The sequence below is a fragment of the Theropithecus gelada genome, chromosome 15, assembly GCF_003255815.1.
Source record: "Theropithecus gelada isolate Dixy chromosome 15, Tgel_1.0, whole genome shotgun sequence".
NCBI lineage: Eukaryota > Metazoa > Chordata > Mammalia > Primates > Cercopithecidae > Theropithecus > Theropithecus gelada.
In genome coordinates this window covers 21698095-21718563 of record NC_037683.1, presented here as the reverse complement: position 1 = coordinate 21718563, position 20469 = coordinate 21698095, and the positions used below count along the sequence as shown (strand labels likewise).

Here is a 20469-nt window from a genome sequence, read left to right as displayed (position 1 = left end):
ATATATTTCTTAGGGAAGTCTGTCTGGCAAACCAACGCAATACTAAAACTTACCCTGTTTTTTGGTCACTGATTTTATTTAAACTAAAACTTTACCTTTAATATAGAAAGAATTTCTGGGAAACCTAACAATTTTTTTTTTTTTTTTTTTTTTTAGAAAGCAGGAGGGGAGAAATTTCTTCAAACACATACACACACACACTCTCTCTCTCTCTCTCTCTCTCAACAACCTCAGACTGAAAAAAAACCACTTCATCCCTTGGCAACTATGTTGAAGGAGAAAATACAAAAGCAGCCAGTGTAATTTGGAAGAAGGTGCATTGCCAAGGGAGTCAGAAAGTGAGGTTCAAGCCCTCATTCAGGCAGTAACTCTGGGTGTAATGATGGGCATGTCATTCCTCTCTGAGCCTATTTCTCAAACTAAGGAGTTTGATGAGCTGATGCCCAAAACTACTTATTGTCCTGTGATTATGTGAATGTACCCCCTCCTAATCCCACCTACTGGCCAGCTTCCATTAGTTTTAGTGTATTCAGAATGAAAGATGCCCTATGGGTAAGATAGCATTGTCACTGTATCCCCACCACTGTGTGAGAAAGAGTCAAAAAGAAGAGAAAACACACACACACACACACACACACAAGGAATTAAGCATAAAGAGGGAAGAAATCTTAACCGAAGAAATATCTTCTTTATCTATGTCCATTTCCTCCAAAAAGGAAAAATGGCAGTGTCAGTTGTACATTACATATATCTCTCTTTCTTTTTAGTGTTTAATCTTAGCACCTGCACAGCAGAGATCTTTACAATTCATTGCATATGCTTTCTCCCTTCTCCCCCCTCAATACAGCACCTGAGGCCTAAGAAGCAACTCCCTCAATGCTCCACAAAAGGCTGAGACCCTTCTTCATGACAGAGTATAGAAATAACAAACATGCCCAACGGTTTTATACAGTTGCTAGAACGTTTTCATTTCCAACAAATGAAGATTTTCCTCCTTTTCTTTGAATATTAATTACATTTTACAAATTTTTGTGGGTTTTTTTGTTTTGTTTTGCTTCATTTTGTTCTGTTGTGTGTGCACAACAACAGGGAAAGTCGATGGCAAGGAGTCCCGGGTTAGCAGAGTTTGGCTGTCATCTGGTCCGACTGTTTGAGGATCTCCGTGTTGTACAGGTCCAAGGCGTGGTTCACCCTGATGATCTCACTGTTGGTCAGTTTCAGGCGGTGTTTCAGCATACAGGAGAACAAGTCCAGCTGGGGTTTCCCCGGGGCCACAGGAGGGGCCAGGCGATTAATTCGGTCCCGAATATCCAACAAGAGGAGCATCACCGACGAAGAGGAATAGAACTGGCCGCCCTGTGTGTAGGACTGGTTGACCTGCTGCACCGCGCTGCGCAGGAGGTCAGCGTTGAACCTCAGGCTATACCCGAACACCTGCACATCCGAGATCTTGATGTAGAACTGCCTCTTGGAGGGATCGGACAGGTCCACGGGGCCCTGGCCAGTCTCATTTCGCAGTAGGGTAGGTAGCCGAGTCCGACTACGTAGGTAGATGTGGACCGTCTCGAAAAATGTTTTCCACCGATTGCCCAGCAAAAGAGTCCAGTTGTAGCACTGGCTGTTTTGGAGACGGATCTTCTCCCAGCGTGGGTAGCCAAATTCCCCGAAGGGCATGTTCCAGCCCTCCGAATGGCTCCCGCTAAAAGGGTTGACATAGACAAAGAACATGGGGTCCAGGCTGCTGTTGCGCATCTGGCAGATGCGCATGGACATGCCGATCACCATGTGGATGAAGTCCATGCGGTTCTTGTTGCTCTTGAGAGTGAGGGACATGCGCTTGCGCCACCGAGGGTCAAAGAAGGTGTCGAGGCGGATCTCGTTGCTGATGAAGGTGGTGTGGACGTAGAGGCGCGAGTCCATCTTCTGCAGCAGGTACTTCAGCTCCAGGTCCTGGAAGTCCAGGTCGGTCTCAAAGCTGATGAACTGCTCGCTCCGCTCCGAGTCCACGTTCTGTGGTTCACAGCGGCCTCGGTACAGCTTGTAGCCCTTGTTGCAGGAGCCGCAGAGGGAGATGTTGGCCAGGCTGCACATGGCGCAGCTGTTGTTCCCGCCTATCACGCAGGGGATGGGGCGCTGGCACAGCGTGGTGCTGCCGTGGCACACGCAGCTCCGCTGGCTCTCCAGGAAGGTTCCCCAAAACCCATTCTCATTACAGTAGAGGAGCGACTGGACCCTTGCAAGCCACTGCTGAATTGTCCTGGGAGATAGAGGAAAAATGGAGAAGGTTAACCACCATGAGTGGGTTTGTGAGTTACAGTTATCCAACTCATAATGCGAACTGGAGCTGCCCAAAGGATGAAAGGATTGGACAGAGCAGCGACAATAGGAAGGGCATCCAATATAAACTTAAGAACTACATTGTGGCTCCTAGTAAGGCCACAAACCAGCTGCATGACCTGGTACTTTACCTTCCTAATGTTCGATGTCCTCATCTGCAAAGTGAACAGGGTGGAGTAAATGTTCTTTGGGGTCCTTCCAGCTCTGTGATTCCATTATACACTAGTCCCAAAGAAGTGTGATTCAGGAAATGAAAGTGTCTAGACTCAAATACCCCTTCTGGATGACAACATATTGTAAACAATCAGCAATGAAAAAGACCTTAGGGATTATTTTGTTTAACTTAAACCACATGTTTCAACCCCCATTACAGATTCATCCCATGAGGGTGTATAACATCTAACAACTTCAACAAAAACAAATTATATTTTATCATACTCTAGAAATCATGTAGTGCTTCCCTACTGATGGTCTTACATGATTCTCATGGTGGTTTTTCAGAACACATTGGAAAGGGGTTATTTCCAACAGATGCTGGAGAGGGTGTGGAGAAACAGGAACACTTTTACACTGTTGGTGGGAGTATAAGTTAGTTCAACCATTGTGGAAAACAGTGTGACAATTCCTCAAGGATCTAGAACCAGAAATACCATTTGACCCAGCCATCCCATTACTGGGTATATACCCAAAGGATTATAAATCATTCTACTATAAAGACACATGTACACGTATGTTTATTGCAGCACTGTTCACAATAGCAAAGACTTGGAACCAACCCAAATGCCCATCAATGATAGACTGGATAAAGAAAATGTGGCACATATACACCATGGAATACTATGCACCCATAAAAATGGATGAGTTCATGTCCTTTGCATGGACATTGATGAAGCTGGAAACCATCATACTCAGCAAACTAATGTAAGAACAGAAAACGAAACACCACATGTTCTCACTAATAAGTGGGAGTTGAACAATGAGAACACATGGACACGGGGAGGGGAACATCACACACTGGGGCCTGTTGGGGGTTGGGGAGATAGGGGAGGGGTAGCATTAGGAGAAATACCTAATGTAGATGACGGGCTGATGGGTGCAGTAAAACACCATGGCACATGTATACCTATGTAACAAACCTGCATGTTCTGCTCATGTACCTCAGAACTTAAAGTATAATAAATTAAAAAAAAAAGAAAGAAAGAAAGAAAAGAAAAGAAAGGGGTTATTTCCCCGCATTTTTCCAGAGCTCCAAACTCTCCATTCAGTTGCATTTCTATTGCAGCCTCTGGGCCCCTCCCCACAGGCCCTCAACACTATAAATGACACCAAAGTCTATAACCTGATTTCAGCCACTGAAACGTTCTAATGAAGACAGATATTCCATCAGATAAGAAGCAGCATCAGAGGAGGAACAAATATGCAAGGCAGTCAGCTTAAAGGCCTCACATCTTTCCTTTTTTCTGTGCAAGTCACCCTTTGGCTGTCTTCCATGCTACCAATAATCCCTTGTGTGTCTAGCACTTTTTACCCTGCACAGGGTATATTCACTCCCATTTTCTCACTTGAGCCTCACAGCAACACCCTAAAAATACCTTGGGACTTGAGGTCAGTCAGACACAGCTCAAAATCCTGACTTCTCTACCTGCAAGCTGAGGTAATGCTGGGCAGTTTTCTTCCCCTTCCTAATCATTCCTACCACACAGAGCTATGTGAGGATTATATGAATTTTTATGTGAAGGCTTAGCCCTAAACTTGGTATTTATTAAGAGCTCAATAAAAGTTAGCAGTTGTTATTCCTGCAAAGGGACTGTCAGCAATATTTTATAGACATGGCAATGGAAGCTCAGAGGTGAAAGGATGGACTCAGAGTCAACCAATCAGAGAGTAGTCTCCTGGCTCACAACTGTGGCTGTTTGCATTGTTGGTCAAGTGAGAGTCAAGAGCACTCTTCTTAAGGCTGTCGTGTGCTGTGGAGATGGTGATGGTGATGATGATGATGATGATGATAATGATGCTCTCAGTGATTCCTGATCTCCATTTTATAAAAGCAGAAACAGAAGCTAATTTGCATTGTACTCTCTGTGGTAGGAAGTGTTAACAATCCATCTATTCTATCACTTCCACTGATGAGCCACAATCCCCAAACCACAAACACCAAGAGCCTAATTAGGCAGTAGAACCTAATGTTGAAAAGCATGGTTGTTGGCCCAAGCAGAGCTGAGTTCAAAGCTGCATTCTATAACCAGGATCGAGTCACTTCATCTCTTTAAGCCTCAGTATCAATATCTAAAATGAGGATAATAAAGCCCATCTTAGTCAGCTGGTGAGAGGATTCAGTGAGATAATATATTTAAAGTGCTTAAAAGAGCCTGGCACAGAGCAATTATGGAAAAGGTAATAATAAAAAGTACTCTTATCCCAGAGAATAAGCTCTTCCTTTGAAGGTATTGAGACACTCTCAGGGATTTCACTATCGCTCTGGAGTTTGAGGAAAACCATTTTGTTATATCCATTTGAAAATGGATACTGTTGAAATGGCTTCCCAGCATGCTTTGCTTTCAATGAGTTGCTTATCGGTTGGGAGAAAATGGCGGAATAATTAGTGGGCTCCTTGAAATCCTTTCCTTTTCAAGTCCACAGAACCACCCGGTCCTGGCGATAAAACCTCCCTGACAGTATCCAAAACACTGTATTGAAACCTCTCGTTTCTTTGTCAGTTTCCCCTCCAGGCTCTTAGGCTGGAGAGGAGAGGTCCCTCCTTCTCCGAGCACCTAGCCCAGAGCCTGGCTCTACAAATACTTGCTGAGTGAATCAATGTTTGATGAATGAATGCATAAAGAATATTCATATTTTTCTTGTTAGTTTTCATTTATAAAAGGAAAAACAAACTTCTCCGTCTCCCCTCAGGACTGCAGTATTCGTTTTCCGTACCATCCACCCACACAGCTCCAGGCCTCCCCAGTTTCTGCTTCGTGAGACCAATCCTATTACAGCCTGGAGAACAGCAGCAGGCCCAGCCTTCAGGAAACGGAGCTGGAATAATAATGAGCTCTGTGGCTCCCACCTCCCAAACCAGAACATTGACTGAATATTGGGTATGAGTCATCTGATATTTTTGTGAGCTGCAGGGGCCCTCTACACGGCCCTGATTGCGTGGTTCCATCTGACGAGAGTGTCATTTCAAAATGCCTCTTTCACATGGCCCACACTTGCCCCTGTCACTCCCTCTCCAAGTGACAGGACAGTACCCCATTTAGAGTTCCTCTGTTCCCATCTGCAAGGCATTCTATAACCCCGTAGAGCGCCCCCTTTCTCGTGTCTCATCATTGGGACCCTTTGTAAGGACCGCAGCCCCCACTCCTTGAATCAATGCTTCATTGTGGCTGAACTCTCAGAATCCTCGGTGAGGGAAATAAAAAGATGAAAGTTCCTGGTGATGCTGCAATAAGCAACGGGGCTAATGGCAAATTAGGATTCCAGCCCTGTCAGGCAGGAGGAATTGGGGACAGAGGGCCTCTGAGATACATTTGCGAGCTGCGTGGCACCTGCATCTCCTGACCTCAGAATAATCATGAAGTTGTGGGCTGTATCAAAGAAGGCATTAATGATACAGCAAGAGGACTTAGAAAGCAGGTGGTGTTCACGGGGAGCAGGGAGCACGAGGCTGAGGGAAAGAGGAAAGAAAACAGAGGGGAAAGGTGGAGAGTGGGGAAGGGTGATAAGTGGAGAAAAGGACTTGGTGTTGGAGATGGTGGGGAAATGTGGAGCAAATGAGCAGACAGAGGCTATGGAGGAGACACCGGACAGGGAGGATGAGATGGAATGAAATTAGAGTGGGTCGGATAGAAACAAAGAGATGCAGCCAAGGCATCATCTGTGTTAACTCACAGATTTGGGGAAGAGCCCAGGCTGGGGGTCCCAATTCAACTATTGTATGGGCCACTTGTAGGGTGGGCTAGTTGTCCATTCTCTTCCTTTTCTAGAGAGGCCAATTGCAGAGACAGTGGGGGCAGAGAGGTAAAGCAATGTTTCCAGTGAGTCCTGATCCCCAAGATCAACAAACTTTCTTTTGCTTTTCAATATTTCATTTTGAGATTAGAACCAAAAAAAGCTCATTTCATTGTGTGTGTGTGTGTGTCTGTATGTGTGTGTGTTTCTTTTGAATACAAGCAAATTGCAATAATGAGGAAAAAGCCTTAATCAAATCAATCCCCTATACCTTCTCCATCTCCAGCCAGTTCTCTGCGTAGTTATCATGGATAGTCATAAACTCTGCAAGGTTCAATTGCAGGCAGTGCCCTAAACCAGCTGAGAGCATCTGTGACTTACAACTATTGGGTTCTCACTGTATACCAGGCATAGTGCTGGAGGCTCTTCATACTGTCTCCCTGAATAGTACACGAAACCACCTCCATATTACAGACAAAGAAAAATGAGTCCTTGAGAAGTGAGATAACTTGTCTGACATCACAAAGGTATTCCCCACATTCAAATACCAAACTCTCTACCTCTGGCATCAGTGCACTTTCTTCTAGGTATCATAATGTAAAATTACAATGATAAGGTGAGCAATAAGAAAAAAGCAAGACACAAAAAGAGAAATATATTGAAATAATGGAAAAATACTGAAAGTTTGCGCCTGCGAAGGGCCTATTATCACATTTCTTGCTTCCTCTGGATCTGCCAGGGTCCCTCTCCTCCACTCACAGATAATTGGGGCTCCCGACAAATGCATAGGGAGATGCTGGGGATCAGGGATAGGAGGGACTGAGATCTACAAATAACATTTCCCAGGCTAGTTGACGACAGCCTGCCTCAACCCTGGTAACAGAGAAGCAGTTTAATAGGCTGCTCCAGAGGGGAGGGTCTCACAAAGGCTGACACAGCCCCACTGAAAGCCAGTCAGTGTGAAGCAAGGAGAAGCAGGTTTTAAAGTGCTTTTCTCTGTCCCTAAGGAGCCAAAGCATCTTCCATCTGCAGCCAAAGCTGAGATGCAATACATCCAAATCAGCATCTTTCTGTTGGATGGGATTTCAATTCATTCTGATAGGGGGCTGAAGGAAGGAGGAAGTAGGAAGGAGAGGAGAGAAGGAAGGAGGAGAGGAGAGAAGGAAGGAGGAAGTGGGAGAAAGAAGGAAGCTGAATTTTCATTTCTAAACAAGAAAACCTTGGAGCCTGATTGATAAGTACCCACACTGGCTCTGAATAAAGCAGTTTTGACCATTAGAAGCAGGGAACCTTCAAGAAGAAACCTTGGAAATGTTCGTCTTTCTCATGTTCAGGCCTGAACTCAGAGACTTGGTTGCTGAGGTCGAAAAAAATCAGTGTTTCTTAAGTGTTTTCTACATTGTGGCAGTTACCCCTTTATTCTCACATCAGCCCCATGAGATAGGATTCCCCTGTGATTTTTATCCCACCGATCAGGGCATTGAAGGCCACAGAGAGACTGTGACTCACCTTGGTCACACAGCATGGGAGTAGCAGAGCAAAGTTCAGGATTCCTGGATCCAAACCCAATACTTCCTCAATGCCCATGCTCTCTGTTCCCTGCCCTCTAAACCCCCGACTGGAGGAGAAAGAGGCTCTGGACCATGGAAACACCTCAGCTGCCCCCCTGCAGGCTCTGTCTTTGCCTCAGCCAGGAATTTCTGGCAACCTGACAGGTCTCCTGGTGACACAGCATGGAGTTGCTCGTCATTTCGAGGACAGCCTCCACCACCCAGGGCTTCCCATCAGTGCTTTCAAAGGTACACATCTCCCTTTCAGAACCCCCTGGCTGGGGAGCCCAGGCTGGGGCTCCTAATTCAAGCAAACTCCCTGCTGATTTTAATTGGAGGTTTTGCCTAAGATGGGAATACAGTGTGGGGCCAGTGGCATTTTAGGGGAGATCATACAAATTGAGTGCCAAGGAGAGAGGAAGAAAAACAGATCTAGGTTAAAATAGAAAGCTATAATCCGTAACTCCCATTTGCCTACCAGGAGTGTGTATTTAAAAGTACAGAGGAAATGAAAAAAATGAAATTGGAGTTCTGCATTATTCTTTTATTTATGCCTTTTGCTTTCTCCTTGGCATTTCTTTGACATTGTAATGGGTGTCTGAGTAATTCTGTGACTCCACAAAACATATATTCCACAGACCACAGACTAAAGTGAGAAGACAAACAGCTTTTTTTTTTTACGTTTCTGATGATGCACTGTTCTTTAGTTGTGCTGTGTGTGACTCTGTGTGTGTGTGTGTGTGTGTGTTAAAGAAATGGTATTTATAAGAGATGAATACATCAAGTCAATGGTGTCAGAATGCTTGAGATTCCACTGAAAGGAGCCTCAGAAATGCTATGGATGTGCTAGTATGAATTATAACTGGCCATCAGACTCACTCTGTTCACTATTTTTCCCCGATAAATATTTAGCTTTTAATCATTACCCTCTTTGAGTTTCTAACATTGCTTTAATAACGTGTTTTTCCTTCTCTCAGTTCTTCACATGGTGTCACAGCCTCCTTGAGTAGCTCATAATAATAAGGAAGAAATACCAAAAGAAAATGTTATGTTCCCTTGTCATGCTGAAGCTATTTTCTAATTTTCAATTGTGGAGTGAAGGTAATATAGGTCTTACTAGAGAGGGCAGAGGAAGAGGGAAGAAGGAAGAAGGGGAAGAGCATCAATGTAAAAAATCCAATAGGGTCTTTAAAATTAGGTTGTCAGGAGTTTAATTGAGGAGGATTATGAAACAATTTTTGCAATTACACAGTTCTGTGTCTGGGAAGGAGGTGACAGGCAACATCAGCTGCATATTCAAATTCAGCATTTTGCTTTGGGGCATGAATGTGTGGAAGACAAGTGAAGGAAGGCGCCCGGAGCCTCTCAACGGTGACAGAAAGGCTAAAAACAGCAGGAGACTCCCTGGTGGAGGGCTACAAGAGTGGTTTATTCTTCTTGAGCAGTAGTTAGACTGGATAATAACAGACTCCAACCAAAAAGCTATGAAATAAGAGGGGGCTACCCAGGGTCTAATGGGCCTTAACCCTGAAGTACAATAATGGTCATCTAGATCTATGATCTTGGCAGTGGGAAGGGGTGATCATAGGTGAGGAAGTAATTAAATAAGTGCTGGGCCCTTCTCTACCCCTATTTGACCTTGCTATTTGTATATTTGGATATTTGGCCTTGCTTATTAAATAAGTCACCTGGCCTCTTTGACTTTCAGTATTCTTATCTGTCGAATGGGGAAGGTAATATCTACTTTTCACTTTGTCTTAAGAGCTAGGATGGAATATGCAAAGATCTAGAGAGACTTCCAGTGAAAAGAAGTAATGACTGACCATTACTAACCATGATTGTTACTGAGGGCAAGGAATAACTATGCTTTATAAATGTCTTCAGTAAAATTATTCCTCTTGGTTACTAAAACAGCTGAGCCGATTATAGCCTAATATCTTCAACTCATTGGTTATTCAGTCTCCACAGTTCTAATGAATGCTGTCACCAAGATACTTGAAGAAGAAAGAGCTAACATGAGCTTTGGAATCCAAAAATAATAATAAAAAAAAGAATATTGAGTCACAGCTCTGCTACTCATTATTTAACCTTGAGTTAATTGCTCGTCCTTTCTAAGCTTCAGTTTTCTCAACTACAGAATGGAATAATAATACAATGCTTGCAAGGCTGTTCCGAGGCTCAGATACGATGATGTGCATTAAGTTTCTAACATATAGTAGGTACACACTGTCTCTCATGCAAACAAACTATGTTTCTCTTGAGCTCACATAGTAAATGATCCCTTTGAAATCAGTAATTATAGATTTAAAAACTCAGAGTGGGAAAGAATTCAACAAATGCTGCTGGATCCGTTGAACATCCATATTAAACAACACAAATCTTGACACTTAACTTCCTCTGTACTCCTAAATCAAAACAGATGGTTTGCAGATCTAAATGAAAAAAGAAAAACAACAACAGCAACAAAACAACTTTTAGGAGAAAATATAGGGGAGCATCTTTATGACAGTAGGCAAAGATTTCTTAAAAGTGCTCACCACAAAAGAAGATAATTGAGTAACAGGACCATACAAAAATTAAAACAGATTCATCAAAAGATACCATAGAATGAAAAGACAACTTTCAATGACAGAATGTATTTGCAATACCTCTAGCCAACAAGAGATTGTATGTATAAGACATGCTAAGGTTTGAAAGTTTGTGTACCCCCTCCCCCAAATTTGTATGTTGAAATTTCAATTTCCAAGGTAATGATACCAGAAGGTGGTGCCTTTGGGAGCTAATTAGGTCATGAAAGTGGAGCTCTGATGAGTGGAATTAGTGTTCCCATAAATGAGACACAAGAGAGACTCCTTGTCTCTTCCAACAAGTGAAGACACAGGTAGAAGGTGAACCCAAAAGCCCTTACCAGACAGCAAATCTACCAGTGCCTTGATCTCGGACTTCCCAACCTTCAGAGCTGTGAGAAATAAATTTATGCTACTTATATGCTACCCAGTCTTTGGTATTTCATTACAGCAGCCTGAACAGACTAAGATAATACATAAACAACTACAAATCAGTGAGGAAAATTCAGATAACCAAAAGGGAAAATAGGCAAATGATATGGACAGGCACTTCATCAAAAAGAATATTCAAAAGGTCAATATGCAATGAATCTCCACTTCATTCACTATCAGAAAAATGCAAATTAAACTAGCAATGATATATTACTCAGCAGGATGGCAAAATAAAATTAGAATATAAAATTAAAAAGAAGGTAAGCACTAAGTCATCAAGGTTGTGGAACAATTGAAACTCTCCTAGGCTACTGCTAGGAACAAAACTTGCTTCAACAAATGCAGAAAACTGGAAGTATGCATTAAAGTATCCACTAAGTTGAACATAGGAATACAGTACATCCCTTGAAAGCTACTTAAACCAGCTTTCAAGAAGATCAAAAAAACAATCACAATTCCATGCCTAATATGCACTCAACCAAAAAGCATATATAAAGACATGTGTAAGATTACAGTACTATTTGGAATAATGCCAAACTAGTCAAATGACCCTGAGCAGTAGAAAAGAATTCTACACACACAATAACATATTTTTGAGAATGAATGAGCCACAACTACATAAAACAAAATGGAGGAATATCTCATAGAAAGAGGAAAAGGTGAAAGAAACCAGACACAAAGAGTTCATTTCATATATAAAGCAAAACTGACCTACACTGGATGAAGCAGTGGAAAAAACAATTCCCTTGGGGAGAAGGTTGATAAGGCTTAGAAGAAGACACAAGGGGCTATATAGTGCAGAGAATGCCTTAGTTTTTGATCTGGTGCTGGTCATATGTGTGAATTCACTTTGTAAAGATTCATCTTCCTGTACATTTATGTTGTTTCCACTTTCTGTATGTACGTAATACTTTAGTAAAACATTTACTGAAAAGACTGTCCTTTAAAACAATCAGAATGATATTAATAAGGCAGAAAAACATGACATTTTCATATCACTTTCAAACTTTCTAAAGCTCTTCTGTTTGTTCTCTAATTTTGATCCTCACAATTTATCTGTGTCCCAGGCTGGCTTGAGAGAGTATCATTTCATTCATATCATTAAAATTTCATTTTAAAGATACAAAAAAACTGAGGCTCAGAGAAGAGAAGTAACTTCCTGATGGTCACTAGTGACTTGTCACATCACTGGGACTAAAACTCACCCATGCGTGAGTTTGTTGGCAGGACATGGAGGGTGGAGGTAGGCAGGAGAATTGGGTGATGGCTCTGACAGAGGATTAAAAAGAGCTATCCATAGAAATTATAAGACTTATGTCTATTTTTGACTAAATCCCCTGAGCTTACAGATTCTATTCCAAACAGGAAGCTACTTCCGAGCCACAGGGGGAAAAAAAAAAGAAAAAGAAAAAACCAAAAACAACAGAAAGGAACTGGAGATGCTTATTTTCTTGCCTTGCGTCAGCCAAGTGAGTCAATTGCCCTACTTGCTACAAATGCAGAATGACAAGCATGGATGAAAATGGAGAGATTCCTACTAGTGTTGTCTTAAATAAACCCAGGACAGCGCTCGCAGCGAAGCTCAGCCACTGCCACACATCTCCCTGCTCCTCACCTAGACTGTACACCCTCGGTTGCCATCATTTAGGACCTCACTACCTTTTTTTTTTTCTGCCCATAAATAGAAAAAATGTTCCAAAGACACTCTCAGCTAAAAGCTTCATTGCTACATAGTTAGAAGGACACTTTTAAGCACTTGTGATTGACAGCCAGATGCCCTGAGCTAGCCTGACTTCACATGTGGGCTTGTGCCTCATATTTATAGGACAATTTAATATACACTCAGATTAAGTCTTGGTTGCTCAAATTGTACCCCCTGCCCTCCACTCCACATAGGCATACACACCAAAATCAGTAGTCAGGGGCTATCAAAGTAGCAACCTCTCCTGGGGGGAGCTGCCTGTGAGTTTACAGTGACAATTCCAGAACCTTAAAGCTAAATAACACTTAGGCAAGGCCTGGTCCCTGTGGCAGATGAGAAATAGAGTCCAGGGACATTAAGTAACCTGCTTGAGGTCACACAAGTAGTACCTGGAAGCCCAGAACCAGAATCTTCCCCTTGAGGAAGGAGCTGCACACTTTCCAAAATTTATACCGTTTATCTTCCTCCCAGCCTTCTCCAAAGAGGCCTATAACATCTTACCTGGGTGACTGCACTGAGTGAGAAAAGGAAATAATAATGCTTTCCAAAGACTTTTGCACACTGGCTCTAAACTGACATTAATTCCAGGAGATGCAAAATATCACTGTGGTCTATCAGTCAGAATAAGAGTTTACAGAAGTCAGGTGATGAATGCAGTTTTAGCTCAGGTCCATCTCACAGTGGGTCCAATGGATACTTCCTGTGGTACTTCTCCAGTCCTAGAATGCACATTGGGGATTATATCATAACTGGAATACCCGCCAACTGGTAGGATCCCTTCCCTTCCCTCGTTCAGTACCCACACTATCTATATACCTCTCCAAATAATAGAATAATAGTATTTTATGGGACATTTGCCCCCACTTAAACCAGCTTTCAAGAAGATCAAAAAAACAATCACAAGAACAATGACAACACACAACAACAAAATATGCACCTAGATAGGGGCTGAAACCTTAAGATAAATCCACTAAACAACAATCTTGGTTGACTAGATTTTAAAGGACAATCTTGCATTACAAAATATTTCCTCACAACATCTCTGAAGAGTACATTCCCCTTTGCAATAAAATGTATCACAGGCTTGTGGTCAGCAAGATGACTGACTAGAGGTAGCTAACACTTGTTCCCCAACACATAAAAGGACCAAAACAATGAACGAACAACTAAATTTTGACCATAGTGACTAATGGACAGCACTGAAGTACAGTAAGGGGGTGGTGAAAACCCTGTGAGGCACAGAAAAGCAGGATGACTCTATAGAGAAGGAAACAAAACATCTTGTCTCTGCTACCTCCTCTCCCCAGTCTGGATTAGCTCAGAACCAGGTGAGCCCTATCCCTGCAGGGAAAAGTTTTCATGGGCCCTGAGCCCAGTTTAGGGAACTGCCTGGAGTTTGCACGGCTGTACTACTCCAGAAAAGAAGCCCATGTTGTATCCCACCCCCAACCCTTTTATTCGACATGCTACTGCACTGTGACATTTTGAAACCAGAGCCCCTGCTAGAGTGTTTTTCTCTAGTGGCCAGTAGCCACTGCACTTCTCCATCCCTGAGGCACTGACATCATTGCACTATGATCATACACAGCAGTACTCCATTCCCCAGCCAAGCTGCTGCAGTTCCTTACCCATGGGGAACAAGCGGCCTGGGAGGCACTCCATCTCCCCCATTTCATTTGTTGCTGTGCCCTGCTCCTGGCACCCGAGCCCAGGGCACTGCATGGGCTCAGATGCCAGGGTCACAGCCTAGGCTCAGTGGAGCAGCTGTGACCCTGGCACCCAAGCCCAGGCAGTGCCCTGCCCCATGAGGAATAGGCAGTCTGCCCCAGAGGAGAAACTATGTCTGGGAAGGTAAGGCAGCTGTGTCCCCTCAGTGCCTAAACCAGTCTGTTGCCCCAGCCCCAGGGAAATGAAGCTTTGGCCAGGGAACAGCTGCAGTTTGGCACCCTGCCCCTCCACGACCAGGTACTCTGGCCCAGGAGAGAAGCCACACCCAAGTCAGGAGAGAGGCCTCACTTTCTGGATGCCTGAATCAACCTGTACCTTAACCCCAGGAAACTGAAGCTTTGACACATGGAAGCAGCCATGACCCCAGTGTCTAAGCCCTGGTGGTGTTCTATCCCTTGGAGACCAGGTGCTCCAGCCCAGCAGAAAAGCCATGCCCAAGCTGGCAAAGCAGCCTTGCACACTTAGACCCTGAACCAACTAGTCTCAGGTAAATGGAGCTTTGGCCCAGGGAACAGCCACAACCCTGGTGCTTGAGTCCACATGGTACCTGACCCCCAGGGAAGCACAGCCATGGCTGATCTGTATCACGTTGTCCACTATGTCAAACTGCTGCAGCGCCCCACTTCTCTGGATCTGGACCAGCCCTCTGGAGTATGCACGACTGAGGGGCCGTACGTCCAATGTGTAGTAAAGCCAATATTGCACTGCTATTTGAACCCTAGAGCCCAAGCCATAGCCATGCCCTGCCATTCTTGGTTCTTGCTTTTACAGCACCCAGCCTCACTGATTTGGGTAGCTGCTATGTCCCACCATTCCAGGGTCCAGAGTCACCACTAAGCAGTACCCTCTCTCCCGATGCCCAAGTTGTCTTTGTGCCCTGTTGGCTCTCCAACCCAAATTGCAGTTGTATTCTGCTCCCCAGAGCCTGAGCCTCTGGAACACCCCTTCCTCTCTACAGCATACCAGTGCTGTGTCCCAATATGCAGGATCAGAGTCACTGTTACATCCCTGCCATCTGGGCCTGAGCTACTGAAGTGCCTTGGAATCGCAATCCTCTGCTTGGTGCGAAAGCTGAGAAAGTAAACCTGCACCCATGTCACATGGGCCACAGTATTCAACAAGACACTGATCATAGGACCCCAGTTCCATTGCCACTCTAAGCACCTGTGTCCTTGAAAACAGTGCCACCGTGGCTGCCTGTTACCTATATTATACCCAACTCCAAGAGGAATTCAATTCAGCTAAGTCTTCGCACTGTGGGAAAAAATGAGAACAACAGAATCCCTGAAGCCCTTGTTGCCAATAACCTTAACAATCTACCTTATCACCACCACTGCCACAAAGTGTTGTAGATTAGGCTATTAAGGTATCCACAGAAATTTCTGACATTGATTACAACTGAAGAAGTTGCATGATGGCTACAACCAGTGCACCCACCCAGAACCAGAATTAATGCACCTTACCCAACTGACACTATAGGATTCACCTGCAGGGGAATGTCTTTTTCTATGAGAGCTACTCTATAAAATTATAAATGGTGATTGTCCACTAAATGCACAGATATAAACACGAGGACACAAGGAACATGAAAAAACAAGGAAGCATGACACAACCAAAAGAACAAAATAATTATCCAATAACAAATCCTCCAAAATGGAAATTGTGAATTGTCTAAAAAGGAATTCAAGACAACGATCTTTAAAAGCAAAACTCATTGAGATACAAGGGAATGTCAACAGATAATTCAATAAAATTAATAAAACTTCATGATCTGAGAGAAATTCAACAAAAAGATATCATTAAAAAGATATCGTTAAAAAGAACCAAAGAGAAATCTTAAAGCTGAATAATTCGATGAATGAATTAAAAAACACAATTAAGATATTCAATAGCTGACTACATCAAGTAAAAGAAAGAAATACTGGACTTGAAGAGAAGTCTTTTAAAATAACCCAGTAAAGGGGGAATTTAAAAATTGAATAAATTAAAAAGAGTGAATAAAGTGTGTGGGACTATGGGACACCAGTAAGCAAGCACATACTTACATGATGAGAGTGTAAGAGGAATAAGAGATGAAGAAAGGCATAGAGAGCTTATTTAACGATATAATTGTTAAACATTTCCCAAGTCTCGGAAGAGATATGAACATCCAGATTCATGAAGCTCACAGGTTCCCAAAAGGTTCAACCCAAAGAAGTCCTCCACAAGGCACATTATAATAAAAATATCAATGACATCATAGAAATGATTTTAAAAGGCCAGGAAATAATAGGATGATACAGTTCAAACACTGAAAGAAAAAAATAAAAAATCTTTCAATCAAGAATATTACACCTAGCAAAGAAATGAAAAGGAAATAAAGGATTTCCCAGACAAAGAAAAGCTGAGAAAATTCATCGCCACTAGATCAGCCTTAGAAAAAATGTTTAGAGCCAGGTATGGTGCCTCACATCTGTAATCTCAAAGACTGTGGAGGCTGAGAGGGGAGGATCACTTGATACCAAGTTTAAGAGCAGCCTTGCCAACATAGTGAGACCCCATCTCTACAAAAGTTTTTAAAATAATCATAAAAAAATTACAATTAGCCAAGCATGGTGGTATGTGCCTGTCATCCTACCTACTTGGGAGGCTGAGGTAGGAGGATCACTGGAACCCAGGAGTTTGAGGCTACAGTGAGTTATGATCATGCCACTGCACTTCAGCCAGGGCAACAGAGTAACATTCCCATCTTTAAAAAAAAATGGGGAGTACTTCAACTAAAAGTGAAAGGATGATAATTACTATCAAGAAAATATATGAAAGCATAAAACACACTGGTAGAGGTAAATTCATAATTAAATTCAGACTATCCCATGACTGTAATAGTGATATATAAATCTATCTAATCTCTAGTATGAAAGTTAAAAGTTATCCCAGCACTTTGGGAGGCCGAGACGGGCGGATCACGAGGTCAGGAGATCGAGACCATCCTGGCTAACACGGTGAAACCCCGTCTCTACTAAAAAATACAAAAAACTAGCTGGGCGAGGTGGCGGGCGCCTGTAGTCCCAGCTACTCGGGAGGCTGAGGCAGGAGAATGGCGTAAACCCAGGAGGCGGAGCTTGCAGTGAGCTGAGATCCGGCCACTGCACTCCAGCCTGGGCGGCAGAGCGAGACTCTGTCTCAAAAAAAAAAAAAAGAAAGTTAAAAGTTAAACTGACCAAAAATGACTGTAGCTACAGTAATTTCTTAAGGAATGCACAGTATAAAACATATAAATTGTGGCACCAAATAAATAAAATATAAATCAAGAAATAAATCAAATATAAATAATTGGGGGGAGGGTAAAGGTAAAAGGTATATGCCACCAAATTTAAGTTATCAGCTTAAAATGGTCTATTATAACTATAAACTATTGGATGTAATCCTCATAGTAACTACAAAGAAAAAAGAAAATACTACAGAGATACATAAATGAGAAAGAGAAAGAAACCAAAGATTAGCACTACAGAAAATCACCACACCACAAAGGTAAACAAGGAAGAAAGGAAAAAAAAAAAGGATCTATTAAACCACCAGGAGATAATGAACAAATATCAGGAGTAAATTCTTCCCTATCAATAATGACATGGACTGTAAATATCCAATCAAAAGACAAAGTGGCTGAGTAGATTGACGAAAGAAAAGATTCAACTATGGGCTACCTATAAGAGACCCATTTTAGCTTAAAGGACACACAGCTGAAAGTGAAGGGATGTGAGAAGACATTTCTTGCAAAGAGTAGTCAAAAGATAACAGAGGCTGCTATGCTTACATTAGATAAAATAGACTTCAAGTAAAAAAGTATTTCAAGAAAAAAAGATGATCATTGTATAACAATAAAAGCATCAGTTCATCAAAAGGACATAGCAAATATAAATATATATATGGACCCAACATTGGAGCACTTAAATATATAAAGTAAATATTAATGAACCTGAAGGAATAAATAAATATCTATGTAATAATAGTAGAGGACATCAATACCCTGCTTTAAACAATGAATAGATCAAGTAGACAGAAAAATAACCAAAATATACTGAAAACAAACTGCACTTTAGACCAAATGGACCTAACAGACATATACAAAACATTTCATTCAACATCAGCAGACTATACATTCATTTCTAGAGCACATGGTACGTTCTCCAGGATAGATCATATGTTAGGCCTCAAAACAAGTTTTAGCAAATTCAATAATATTACAATTATATCTAGTATTATTTCCAACCACAATGGTATGAAACTAGAATCAGTAACAAGAGAAATCTTGACATATTCCCTAGTATGTGGAAATAAAAGAACATGCTCCTCAACAATCAATGGGTCAACGAAGAAATCAAAAGGGAAACTGAAAAATATCTTGAGACAAATAACAGTAGAAACATGACATATGAAAACATATAGGATGCATCAAAAGAAGTTATCAGAGGGAAGTTTACAGCAATAAATAATAAACAAGAAGAAAGATCCCAAATAAAGTAAGGAGTTAGTAAAAGAAGAGGAAACTAAACTGTAATTTAGCAGAAGGAAGGAAATAATGACGATCAGAACAGAAATAAATCAAATAGAGAACACAAAAGTCATGGAAAAAAAATCAATAAACCCAAGAGTTGGTTCATTGAAAAACTAAGCAAAATCAGCAAACCTCTAGCTAGACTAAAAAAAAAAGAGGAAACTCAAATAAATAAAATCAGAAATGAAAGTGGAGACACTACAACAGATGTCTCAGAAATAAAAAGGAACATAAGGGACTATTATGAACAATTATATGCCAACAAATTGGATAACCTGGAGGAAATGGATAAATTCCTGGAAAATGCAACCTACGAAGGTTGAATCAGGAAGAAAAAGAAAACCTGAACAGACCGTTAACAAAGAGATTGAAGTGAAGTAGTATTTAAAAACCTTCCACCAAGGAAAAGCCCAGGACCAGATGACTTCATGGCTCAATTCTACCAAATATTCAAAAAATATTTGTTACCAATACTTCTTAAACTCTTCCAAAAACTAGAGCTAGAGGGAATACTTCCAAACACATGTTATGAGGCCAGCATCACCTTGATACCTAAGTCAGACAAAGACACTGCAAAAACAAGAAAACTGCAGACCAATGTCTTTAATGAACATTGATGCAAAAATTCTCAATAAAATATTAGCAAGCTGAATTTAACAACACATCTAAACCAAGTCGAATTTATCCCAGAAGCGCAAGGCTGGTATAATATATACAAATCAGTAAGTGTCATATATCACATTAACAGAATAAAAGATTAAAATCATAAGATTAAAATCATAAGATTACCACAATTGATACAGAAAAAAGTATTTGACAAAGTTAAAAATCTTTTCTTATTAAAACTCATAAACTTAGCTATAGAGTAAAAGCTTCTCAATATAATAAAGGGCATTTATGAAAAACCCACAACTAACATCATAATCAACAGGAAACAGCTGAAAGCTTTTCCACTAACATTCGACTCAAGGCAAGAATGTCCACTCTTACCACTTCTAGTCAATACAGTACTGGAAGTACTAGCAAGAGCAACCAGACAAGAAAAAGAAATAAAAAAGCATCCAAATCAGAAAGGAAGAAGTAGAATAAACTCTATTTGCAAGTGTCATAATTCTATATGCAGAAAACCCCAGAGATTCCCCCACAAAAATCTATTAGAATTAATCAATCAATTAAGTAAAGTTGAATTACACAAAATCAACATACAAAAATGAGTAGCACTTCTACACACAAATAACTTAGTTGAAAAAGAAATGTAAAAAGTATCTCATTTACAAAAAAAAAAAAATACTTAGGAATAAATTTGACCAAGGAAGTTAAAGATTTGTACACTGAAAACTGTAAAACATTAAAGAAATTAAAGAAGATGCAAATAAATGAAAAGATACTGCGTTCATGGATGGGGAACATTAATATTATCAACATATTCACACTATTCAAAGCAATATAATGATTTAACATAATCCCTATAAAAATGTCGATGTCAATCTTCACAGAAATAGAAAAAGCAATCCCCAAAAAATCAAAACTCACATAGCCAAAGCAATACTGAGAAAGAAGAACAAAGTAGGAGGCATCATGCTTCCTGATTTAAAATTATACTACAAAATTATAGTAATCAAAACAATATAGAACTGGCATAAAAAACAGAAGCATAGACCAATGGAACAG

General features: G+C 41.4%; 1 protein-coding gene across 1 annotated transcript in view; it reads right to left on the bottom strand.

The window, feature by feature from the left end:
* Positions 1-663: 663 nt before the first annotated feature.
* BRINP1 (BMP/retinoic acid inducible neural specific 1) overlaps positions 664-20469 on the bottom strand; it is a 200021-nt gene continuing 180215 nt past the window's right edge. Inside the window, exon 8 of the mRNA XM_025360801.1 lies at positions 664-2257. Within this exon, the coding sequence (XP_025216586.1) occupies positions 1117-2257 (1141 nt within the window). The 3' untranslated portion in view covers positions 664-1116. The remainder of the gene's footprint in view (positions 2258-20469) is intronic.